The following is a 12,179-nucleotide window of genomic DNA, read 5'->3' as shown; positions in this document are numbered from 1 at the left end:
GAAGACTGGCCACCCTCACCCAGACTCCGCCAGCCCTGACCGGCTGCATCTCCGCATGAGACACGGAGGTCACAGGGGACCAGGAGAGGAACACGCGTGCCGAGTGGGGACTGGGGCCACAGTGCTGACGGGGGCGGGGGGGGGGGGGTTGCTGTTACACGGCAGCTAGACTTGCAGCAGGGATGATGGGTGGGTGGGCGGGCAGTTCCCCGTGTCGCGGGCGGCCGCGGGTCACACCCAGCCGCACCGGGACTGAACGGGCACCAGCAGTGGCCCAGGGGACGCTCCCCATCGAGCAGGAAACACAGTCCGTCCAAGTGCATCCGCCACAGACGATGCCCTGCAGGGGCACTGGTTGTAAAAGTGCCCGGGTGGGCACCTCTTCGACTGACCCACCACGCCCGCCCCGCAGAGCGAGCTGCTTACCGCAAAGCAGCCCAGCTGGCGACCAGGCCTGAGTCGAGGCAGGGCACACAGAGAAGGAGGCCTGTGCAGCCTCATCCGCCCATCCCCACAGGTGGCCCGGACACCACGAGCCCTGCACCTCCCGGCCCACACCTGACACTAGGCGGCTCTAAGACGCCAGTCTTTCCAGAAGCCTGGGAAGCGGGCATGATGCTCGCCCAGCCCTGAGGGAGGGGCAGAGCCTGCAGAGCCCGGGCCTAACGTAGAGGTCAGGCACTTGCCACTCCCCGAGGCCGCCGGTCAGAGCCCATTGCTGGGCCTTAGCTCGTCACTCCTTCCTGCGGCACTGTCCCTACAAGGTCACCCCACTGCACGGCCACGGCGGCAGGCGGGCATGGGTCTGCCTGCCTGCGGAGTGTCCCATGTCTGCACAGAAGGCTGCTCGTCTACGAGAACAGCTGCTGGTCAGGCTGCCGTCTGTCCGGCGCATCCCGCCTGGCTCCGCGGCGATTTACCCCTGCCTTCCCCCTTGAAATTTCTGCTAGGGCCGGGCTGCCGCCTGAGCAGGAGGGCGCCATCGGGCCGCCCACACTCATCAGCCGCAGGTGGCCTGGCGCAGGCCGCGTCTGCGGCATCTGATCCACACACAGCAACTTCTGGGCTCCCGGCTCCGCCCGAGATGCTGAGGCCTCCGGGAAAGCCAGGCTCACACCCAGGAGAGGAGGACGGTGCACCCGGAGCCCTCGGACAGGCTCACAAGGTCTGGGGGCTGGGCGGCAGCAGTCGCTGCCGGGGGTTTTGGAGGGAGTCCAAGCAGGGCCCACAGACGGCAGTTTCAGGCTCCCAGCAAGGGCAGTTTCCTCCCTGCAGCCAGCATTCACGCACCGGGGGCCGGGCGGAGGCCTGTAGGAACCCACGTGTGCCCCGCACAGGGTCTCAGCTGTCACTCCTGTGACCCTGCCTGAGCCCTGGCGTGCCACACCCCAGTCTCCTCACTGGGAAAGGAGGGAAGGATGTATGTGACCAGCACGCTGGTGCTCGTCCTGCACGTCGCGGGTTCCGGAGGTAATGGGGGGACTGCTCAGGCACGAGGCTTACAGAGGGGTTCAGAAGGGAGGCCGGGGGCCAGGGAATAGCAGGCTGGCTGGAGAGTTACCGTTCCTTGGGCCGGTCACAGCAACAAGGCTAGAGAAGCCCCTGAAGGGAACGGACACCTGCAACCGGCTCAGGAGGCCTGGGCCCCCGGGCTCCACCCCAGCCCAGCTGACCCGGGGGTCTGCAAGTCAGTGGGGCTGGCTGGGAGCGCAGATGCGTGGAGGCAGCCCGGGAAGAGGCACCGGGAGCAGGGCCCAGGCGCCCCACAGAAGGCGGCACACCCAGCGGCATGTATCGGGCAGACAAGGTGTGCAGAGAAGCCGGTGCCCACAGGGACATGTCCTCCAGCCAGGCCCCCGGGTGGCCACTGCGCTCAGACACACGTCCCCGGCCCACGCGCCCCTTGCGACAGGTGGAGGCTGCACCAAGACCTCGTGTGGCTATTTTTATCCGGAGGTGAGAAGCGAAGCCGCTACCGAAGACCCAGCACCCCGAGTGTAGGAGCCCAGGAACGGCAGACGGGCAGTCCCTGCAGGCCGGGACAGGCTGCCGGAAAGCTGGCCGGCCACGCCGGGGAAGATGCAAGGGCACGAGCACGCTCCCCCACATGCCTTACAGAGAGGAGTGGGGAGGCGAAAGCCCAGGGAGGCCGGGGTGCGCCCACAGTCACAGGTCACACAGAGGGAACGAGACAGAAGCGTCAGGCCTCCTGCCCTTTCTCTACCTCACGCGTCAGTTTGTGACCAAGTGGAAGGAAAAAGGAGACACCAGCCAGTCATCAGGGCCCTACCGGGCGGCGGCACCCACACCCACTCATGGTCTTTGTCTGGCAGAGGCCCCGAGGGGTAGAGCCTGCCCAGCGTGGACAGCAGCCACAAGACTAGCTTGCTTACACGCAAGCAGGTGGGCTGCTCTCGGGGCCCGGTGGTGGCCTGGAGCCTGGGTTCTGTCAGGTGACCCTGGCTGAGTGCGGCCCGTCAGAAGGAGACGTCCACACCACTGAGGCCACCGCTGCTGGGACCCAAGCAGCCAACGCCTCTCCCACACCCAGAGCATGCCTGGCCCTGTAAGGCTCTCCTCGGTGGAGCCTCGGACCCAGGGCAGGGCCCAGTCCCTCCCGTTCAGCAGGCCAGGTGCTCACACTGGGGCAGGGCTTTCGGAACGTGGGTGGGGACCAGCACTGCGGCGTCACCTGGGAACTCGCCACAGATACACCGTCTCAGCCCAGCACCCCCACCCCCAGAGTCACACCCTTCAGGCCATCTGGACGTGCACCAAGGTCGAGAACACTGCCACAGAGGTTTAACTTGGAGCCGGACAACCAAGGCCAGTCCCAAAGTCGCCACATTCCTGCACCAAGACAGGAAGTGAAGGACTGGTCTGGGACGTCAGCAAGGTGGCGGGGCAGGAGTTTCCACCGTCACCCTGCAGAGCACGGGTTCAGAACACTATCTATGGGTAAGGTCAGAAAAGAGGACAGAAACTAAGAGCTGCTGTGAAAAGATTAATAAAATGGATAAACCTCTCGCTAAACTCAGTAAATAAATACAACTGACATAAAACTGGAAACGAAAGAGAAGACATCGCAACAGACAGCACAGAAATACGAAGGCACATAAGAAACTACTAGTGACGATTACCAACACATGGAACAACCTGAAAGAAACAAAACTCCCAGAAACACGCAAACTCGTGAGAATAAACCACGAAGAGGGGCGCCTGGGTGGTTCAGTGGTTAAGCATCTGCCTTCAGCTCAGGTCATGATCCTGGGGTCCTGGGATTGAGTCCCGCGTCGGGCTCCCTGCTCAGCGGGGAGCCTGCTTCTCCCTCTCCCTTTGCTTGCTGGTCTGCCTACTTGTGCTCTCTATCAATCAAATAAATGAATAAAATCTTAAAAAAAAAAAAAGAATAAACCACGAAGAAACAGAAGATCCAAACAGACCAGTAACAAGTAAGAAGGCTGAACTGGCAATAAAAATCTCCCAACAAAGAAAGGTCCAGGACCAGTTGGTCTCACCAGTGAATTCAACCAAACATTTAAAGAATTATTACCAATTCTTCTCAAACTCCTCCAAAAAAATCAGAGAGAAAGGATCACTTCCAAACTCATCTTATGAGGCCAGCATTAGCCTGATGCCAAAGTCTGACAAAGACGCTAAAAGAAAACCAAACCATAGGCCAACATCCTGACGAACACAAATACAGAAACCCACAACAAACTACTAGAAAGCTGCATTCCACAGCATATTAAGAGGGTCACAATTCGGGCACCTGCATGGCTGAGTCGGTTGAACATCCAACTCTTGGTTTTGGCTCAGGTCATGATCTCAGGATTGTGCGATCGAGCCCTGTGTCACGCTCCATGCTCAGCCCAAAGTCTGCCTGGGATTCTCTCTCTCCCTCTCCCCCTGCCCCTTCCCTCCACATGTGCACACTGTCTCAAATAAATAAAGAAAAAAAAAAAAAAAAAAGAGGATCACATACCATGACTGAGTGGGATTTATCCCCGGGATGCAAGGATGGTTCAATGTGCACAAATCAAGCAATGGGATGCACCACATTAATGGGAGGCAGGATAAAAATCACAAGATCATTTCAATAGATGAACAAATAGCACTTGATAAAATTCAACATGCTCTAATGATAAAAATTAATTAGGTACCAAAGGAAAGTGCTTCATCATTATAAAGGCCATACAGGACAAGCCCACAGCTCACATCATAATCAGCAGTGAGAAGCTGAGTGCCTCCCCCTGAGATCAGGAACAAGACAAGGATGCCCTCTCTCCACCCCTATTCAACATGGTACTGGAAGTCCTAGCCAGAGCAATCAGACAAGAAAAAGAAGTAAGAGGCATCCAATTCTGCAGGGAATAACTAAAACTGTCCCTGCAGATGACATGATCTAACATGTAGGAAATAAGACTCCACCAGAAAACTGTTAGAAATCACCAGTGAATTCAGTAGAGTTGTAGGATACAGAATCGACATGCAAAAGTCAGGTGCGTTTCTTTATGCTAACAATGAACAATCCAAAACAAAAAACAAAAAAAAAAACACCAATTCTATTGCAACAGCATCAAAAAAAACAATAAAATATTTAGAAATAAATCTAAGCAAGGAGATGAAACACCTGTAGACTGAAAACTGTAAGACACTGATGAAAGAAACATTAACAAGACACAAATAAATAAAAAGACATTCCGTGTTCATGGATTGGAAGACATAATACTGTTAAAATGTCCATATTACCCAAAGCAAAGTATAGATTCAATGCAACCCTTACCAAAATTCCAATGGCATTTTTCACAGAAACAGAAAAATTAATCCTAAAATTTGTATAGAACCACAAAAGACCCTAAGCAGCTAAAGAAATCTTGAGTAAGGAGAACAAAGCTGGAGGCATCACACTTCCTGATTTCAAACTACCACAAAATGGTCGCAATCAAACCAGCATAATACTGGCCTAACAACAGACACGCACACCAATGGGACAGAATACAGAGCCCAGAAGTAAATCCATGCACATACGTTTAACTAATACTTGACAAAGGTGGCGAGGAATCGCAATGGGGAAAGGACAGGCTCTTCACCGAACAGGGTTGAAAACACTGGACATCCACGTGGAAAACAACGGCAGTGGACCCCCAATCTCACACCACACAGAAAATCAACTCAAGATAAAGACCTGCAACCATAAAAATTCTAGAGGAAAACAGGGGAAAAGCTCACTGACGTTCATCTTGGTGATTTCTTTCTATTTGGCACCCAAAGCATAGGCAACAAAAACGAAAATAAACCAGTGGGACTGCATCCAACTCAAACGCTTGTGCACAACACAAGAAACCATCAACAAAATGCAAGACGATGGGTGAAAATATGGACTGGGAAAAAATATTTGCAAACCATCTATCTGACAAATGGTTAACATCCAATACATGTAAGGAACTCTTGCAACTCGATGGCAAAGAAACAAACACCCAATTAAAAGTGGGAAAAGGATCAACACAGAAATTTTCCTAAAGAATAACCGGTACATGGGAAGGTGCTCAGCACCGCTCATCGTCAGGGAACCTCATGTGAGGACCACAGTGGGGTCTCACCTCACACCTCTTAGGTGGGGATTCTCAACTGGACACCAGACCACCGGTGCTGGTGGGGATGTGAACTGGCACCACCACCATGGTGTCCTCAAAAAATTCAACACAGAAGTATGACCCGTATGATCCAGTATTCCAACTCTGGGAATATGACAACAGGAAATAAAATCATTCACTCAAAGAAGCGCCTGCACCCCCGGGTTCGTCACAGGACTATTCACAACAGCCAAGACATGGAAGCAACTGAAACGCCTGTCAGCGGACGACGGACAGAAGAAACATGCTAGATCTACACAATGGAAGATTCTTTAGCTTTAAAAAAGAATCAGCCCCCAACACTTGTGACACAATGAACGAACCTGGAGGACATTATGTTAACTGAAAAATACTTAAGACAGACACAGAAAGAAAATACGGCAGAACCTCACTTACATGCAGAATCTGAAAATGCTGAGCTCACAGAAACAGCAGAAACGTGGCTGCCAGGGGCAGGGTGGGAGGAGGCACGGGGCGTTGTGGGTGCACGCGTGCACAATGCCGGGTAAAAGGTGGACAAGACCTCCTGGAGAGCTCACACACACAGCCCACTGACAGGCTCATAGCCAATTGCATGCACCACGCGCCTGAAATGTGCTAGACAGCAGATCTCCAGTGTTCTCACCACAGAAGAAAAGAAGCCGGGCCAGGCCAGGCGACGCAGGGTGACCAGCTGGACTGTGGTGGTCACTGCACCGCGTGCACGGACACCCCAGCTCCACGCTGTACCCCTGGATGTATGTAACTATATCGGCCAATCACACCTCGTGCAGCTGGGGTGCTGGCCCTGCAAGCCCAGTGTCCACCCTTCCCCAAGGGTCCAGTGGGGCCAATGCCCAGGCCCAGAGGCCAGGGTTCTGCTGAGGTGTTCCGCACAGAGCCCGCCACCAGCCCTGCGCCACCTCCTGCCTCAGTCCGGAGCACGGGAGCCGGAGCCTCCACCCGACATCGGTCTCCCGTGGGTCCCCCTGCCTGCGCACTCGGGGAGCACTCCCCACGGAGGGGTCCCTGAGCCCGGCTCGTCTCAATGACCCCTTCTCGTCTCCCCTTGTCTATAATACAGTGCCCGTCTTTTAACACTGTCTGCAGACTTTTCACTGTTTTCACTCTGTGCTTTTTCACAGGACAGTCACCCCGAGCTCTTCGTGCAAGGAGAGCAAGCAGATACTTTCCCAAGTACGAAAAGCAGGCCCTGGATCTGCTGAACTACCCGGGGCTCCTCTGGAGGCCAAACCACCCCCGGCCCGGGCAGGAGGGCACGAGCACTGTCATCGGGCCCTCACAGAAGTAATCGGAAATTGGGATTTTCAGCATGCCTTCGTGAAGCGAGCAGCACCATAATCTGTTTTAATTAAATAAACTAGGAAAACAAATCAGGCTGACAGGTGGAATCGAGGTGGTATGAGCTGCATATTTATAGCTCTGTCGACAGAGGAAGGTTCATGACATATGCTACCAACTTCTGCAGCCGCTTTATTAAGTGGAATAAATAAAACCCATGCAAAACGGCACAGACTTCACCAGAGAAAGGCTACTGGGATTCTCTCCATCTCAACACTTCCAATTTGTTTCACTGAAACGTGTCTGCCGGACTCGAAACGTGCTCCACATGAGAACCACCTGATTAAGCTGAAGACGCGCAACGCAGCAGCTCGGAAGGAGCTCCCTCCCGCCGCCCCCCACCGCAGACTTCCCCATTAGTGAACAGACAGGTCCCCTGGAGCAGCTCCCTCCCTGCACCTGCCTGAGGGCCCCTGCCAACCTGGCTCAGGGCCCCCCACCGTCGTGGTGCCTCCACACAAGCAGCAGCATGCTGGGGGTCCCAGGAAGAGTGGGGCTAGAACAGGCGTTCAGCAACTACAGCCGGCACCCAAATCCAGGCCCCCCACCTGTTTTGTCAATAAAGTTTTATTGGCACACGGCAATGCCCACCATTCACAGATGGCCCAAAGCTGCTTTCCAGCGGCCACAAGCACAGAGCTGAGCATGTGGCCGCACAGCTCACAGAATGTACTGTCTGGCCCTTTGTGGGCAAGGCCCACCTGCCAACCCAAGGGAGAAGACACAGGGATGGGGTGGGGGGGAGGGAAGCCACGGCAGAGGGGGAGGAGGGAGGGAGAGGACATTCAGAGCAGACATGAAGGCAGAACACAAAACAAGGAAGGAAACGAAAGGAAGGAGCACCGGATTGCAGGGGGCGGGGGGGGGGGGAGGGAGGCAGAGAGAGGCGCACACACCACACCCGTTAGGCGTATCCTGAGTGCCAGCACGGTAATGTTCTCTCCCTCTGTCCCCTTGGACCCTGCCTTCTAGACAGGCAATCCATCAGGCAGCCGGGGGAGCTGCGGAGAGTTAATCCGCCTCTGTAATCAGACCCTGAGGGCTGTGGGGGAGTTCTCCCTGCATGCACTTCATGGCTCCCCACGGCTCCTTAAAGGCAGTTGAGCAAAACAGGCGATTCTGGGGGCTCGCCAGTGAGCGGGGCACAGCTGCTCGTCCAGGGCCCACGTGCGCCCCCCGAGCAGTGGGTGCATCCGTGCGGTGACAGAGGTCTTGTCTGAGAGACACTAAGGAACCTTAATAACCAGGTTCTACAAACTGACGTAACTTTGTACCGTGGGTCAGTATGTGATGCTCAACGAATAAACTTCTGGCAGGCCCTTCGGAGCAGTGTTTAAAGCTCTCCGAGTTCCTAATACATAAAGCATTACTATTTAACAAGCAAGAAGAGGGAAACCCGCCCCGAGCCCTGGAGAGCAGCACCCTGTGGCCTGCAGGGCCCGGGGTCAGCACGGGGCCGCTGCGACCTGGAGGGTCCAAGCTGGGGCGCCTGGACCAGTGAGCTGCTCCCGCCCAAGCTGGACGAACGGGTCCGCTCACTGGGCCACAGGTCTCTCCCAGGGCTGCCTGCCCACCGCGGGTCAGGAAGCAGGCCAGCAGAGCCGAGACCGCAGCCCCTGGCCTCGCAGGCCTGAGCAGCGCTGCCGGGGACCCAGGGCCTCAGCACGGAGGGGCTCGGGGCTCCAGTCTGGAGTGCAGCCCCACAGCTGAGAGAAGGAGTAAAATGGGCTTCGGAGACCCTGGCTTCAGAGCTGCCCCGCAGTAGATGGTCTGGACCCCTAGAGGCCCGTCCCCCAGAAAGGGCAGGCTGGAGATGGGAGGACGGAAAGTAGGGCTGGGTCCCCCAGGCTGCCACAAAACCAGGGACTCCGTGAGCCTGTGTGAGCAGAGTGAAACCACCCGCACCCTCACATGCCTGCCCACCCTCTGTCCACCAACAGGGACACCTGCGTCTGCAGGACTCTCCGCTCTGCCAGGCCCACATCTGGGTTTTGGTGTCCATGAGGCTCCCGGACCTGAGAGACCCCAACTCACAGCCCGCGGCCACCACTTGGGCCCAGCAGGACGGCACCGCATGCCTTCTCTCCTGGCCCCACCAGCAGCCGAGGACCCTGTGCATCAAAAGCCCCGTTTGCTGACTCATGGCGGGGGAGGGGGGGGTTGGGGGAGGACTGTGTCTCCAGCCTGAGCCCGTGTCCGCCCCCTGACGCCCCTCACCTGAACCAAGCACGCCGCAGTGCCTCCGGGTGCTCTCCTGCCCCTGCTCTGCAGAGTGTCAGCACAGTGGCCGGGGCGGGGGGGACAGGACACCCACCGTCAGGACACTGAGGCCCATCACAGAAGGTGACCGCGGGAAGGCAGAGCTGTCCGGCCCCTCCTGCCACACGGCGCCCCACACCTCTCATCGCTGGCGTCACTGGGGGCGCTGATCTTGGTGTTGCCGCTCTGGGCACAGCGGACATGGCCACCTTCATGTCCACCTCATCTGCGAGCTCGCCCCGACTCTTTCCTGACCCCTCTGAATCCCTTCCTTCTCACTGCGACAGGCTTACTTCCTAAAGCCGGGGCCCCCTTCTCCCTGACTCGGACCTGCTCCTGGATGGCAAGCGGCTCCCGGGGTGCCCGCAGGCAGCGGCCTCCCACACGGGAAGCGGGTGGTCCCGGTGCCGCAGGAGGGCCTACGTGGTGCGGGCAAGACAAGGTCTTGACAGAAAGTGGGCCCTTCCCTTTAAGGGCTGCACGCTCCCCACGATGCTGAGGGAGCCACCCCAGGGCCCACGTGAGAATGGCCACCCCTCGCGGGGCACACGTAGGGAGCCCCTCTGCACCACTGCCGGGACTGCGGCTGTAACGCAGGGGAGCAAGGGGGGGCGCTTCGTGCACGCCCACCTTTTCTACCCTTCTACACCATCCGTCCGTCTAAAACGCTCTCACCCTCCACACAGCGCAGAAGGAGGCCATTTGCTGTGTGCGTGCTTCCGGAGCACTTCTGTGGCCTCACCGAGTTAGGGCTGCCCCTGCTCGGGCTGCCAGAGACCCAGCCAGACTAGGCCAGACGGCACGGGACAGCGGGAGCGATGCGGCCTCTCTGCGAGGATGGATGTCCCTGGAAGCGGATGAGGCAGGGCTCCCCACAGGTCCCCCTACCCCGCACGCCGCGTCCTGATCCCACGGACGACCCTGAGAGTGGAGGTGCCTCGGTTCTAGCAGCAGCTAGCACGGAACTGAGCGCGGCAGGCACGCGGCCCCCGGAGAAGGAGCTCTGTGGACCTCGCACGTGGCAGGCCCCGCCTCGCTGCCCCACCCGGGACCCCTCGTCCTCACCGCACCCTGCACCGCCCCCATGCCGTGTGCCAGACGGCCCCCTCTCTGCCTCCCGGGGAGGACGCCCTCCTCCCGCACAGATTCCAAGAGAGGGCTGCAGGGAGGCCAGAGGGGGTCTCAGCAATGAGAGAAAGAACAGAGGCTGAGGAGACCCCTCCAGTCCCCACCCAGGGCCTGGACCCAGGAGCAGGACCCGTGGCTTCGTCTGCTGCCACCTGGTGGGGGCCGGGAAGCGCACAGCTCTTGACAGGGGTGGACGCAGGCCTCTGAGCAGGACTGGATGGGGTCCAGGTCCGACCACCCCCAGGGTGCACTGACCCAACCACTGCCTCTACCCACCAAAGGCTGCTGATCGCAAACACCTGCTTCAGTAAGCTTCACTTCACTGGACTGCTGATGTTCCAGAAAGGCCAGGGGACAGCGACCGGTGGGCCTGAGCCAGGATCGCCTGGCTGCCAGTCTCCCCATGCTTGCTCCTCCCTTGCAGGCAGCAGCTTGGGCCCAGGTGGGCTCGTGTGGAGGCTGACAGAGCCACTGTGTGCGACAAGGTGTGGAGGGCATGTGCGGAAGGACCAGACAGCCAGGAGGCTTTGCGGGGAGGACCAGGACCTCTGCCTGCAGCAATCCGGATGGCGAGCAGAGCCAGGGTCCAGGGCTCTAAGGCTGTGTCTCAAGGTTAGCGCTCAGCCTCAAAGACAGGGTCCCAGGAAGCAGGGGCTATGCAATGGGGAGTCTCTCTCCCAGTACAGATCTGGGTCAGTCTGGCCTGGGAGGAGGGCAGGAGACCAGCCAGGGGCTGGCTTGCTTCTGGAGGGGCCCATCCGTGCCCACATCCAGGAGGAAAAGGACAGTGACCAGGACAGAGAGGAACAGATGGTCGTGTTGGTGACGCTGGCTGAGCCTGGGCATCCTCCACCGTTTGGACTCGCCCAGGACTCCAGGGGGGTGGACGGGAAGGCGGGCTGATGCCCTACTACACTGCTGAGCACAGAAAGGGGGTGCAGGGGGCTAGGGACTTTCTCTGCTGGAACTGGGCCGGTCCTGAGCAAGCAGGCAGGACTCCAGGAGAGGAAGACAGGAGGCGACTGGGAGCCCATGGCAGGGAGTGAGACAAAGCTGGTGCCCGTGTGTCCGCCCAAAGCAGGCCGTGTTGCCTAAAAGCCATCGGGGGAGGGGTGAGCCCGTGCTGGGGGCCAGATGTGCAGGCCCAGCGAGGTCAGATGCGGTGACCCCGCCGGTCAATGACAGCCCCTCATCACCCCGACACACAAAACCCAAACAGATGGCACTGGGGGTGCCAGATCTGTCAGCCTCGTCATTAACTGATTAGGGCACAGAGGGTGCACACACAGGAGGAATCGCTCAACGTAAAAAATCCCAGGGACGACTGAAGGTGTCAGGGAACCTTCCCTGCAAATCTCTCTTCATTGATGTTTCATGTGGAGCCAAATGTGTCATAATAAAACGACTATTAATGCACTTATATTTACGATGACGCGCTCGGTGCGGCCGGAGCTAACCTTCCCAATCAGACTGAAAGTCTGCCTTGGACGACAGAACCAGCAGCAGCCCCTTGGCGGGTCCTCCTCTCCCGGGCCACCAGGTCAGAGCATGGAGCCAGCACGCGGAAGACAGGCGGATGGCTGGCCCTGCGCCCGCCTGCACACTCACCTCCATCTCTGAGCTGTGCGCGTGCACTTTCTGGACCATGTCCTCGGCCTCACGCATGCGACGCGTCAGCTGGGGCGAGTACTCGGCCGCGGTCAGCTCGCTGTCGTAGGAACCCAGGATGGCACGCATTCCGTCCCGCTCCTGTGGGCACAGAGGGCAGGTGGTCAGGCTGGGGTGGCCTCCCGGGGCTCCTCAAAGAGCTCAGTA

The 12,179-nt window shown here is 58.1% G+C and overlaps 1 protein-coding gene across 19 annotated transcripts in view; it reads right to left on the bottom strand.

The window, feature by feature from the left end:
• Window positions 1-12,179, bottom strand: part of MAD1L1 (mitotic arrest deficient 1 like 1) — a 315,585-nt gene that overhangs the window by 134,234 nt on the left and 169,172 nt on the right. For 17 of the 19 annotated variants that reach the window (XM_064593404.1, XM_064593403.1, XM_064593406.1 and 14 more), the window contains one exon: window positions 11,973-12,113. The exons of the other annotated variants lie outside the window; for them this stretch is intronic. In XM_064593404.1, the coding sequence (XP_064449474.1) occupies window positions 11,973-12,113 (141 nt within the window). The remainder of the gene's footprint in view (window positions 1-11,972; window positions 12,114-12,179) is intronic. 19 annotated transcript variants of the gene reach the window in all.

This window comes from Mirounga angustirostris, unplaced genomic scaffold, assembly GCF_029215605.1.
Source record: "Mirounga angustirostris isolate CCGP_5_RB_7025 unplaced genomic scaffold, mMirAng1.0.hap1 SCAF_5, whole genome shotgun sequence".
NCBI classification, from domain to species: Eukaryota; Metazoa; Chordata; class Mammalia; order Carnivora; family Phocidae; genus Mirounga; species Mirounga angustirostris.
This window is presented reverse-complemented; position numbering and strand designations above follow the sequence as displayed.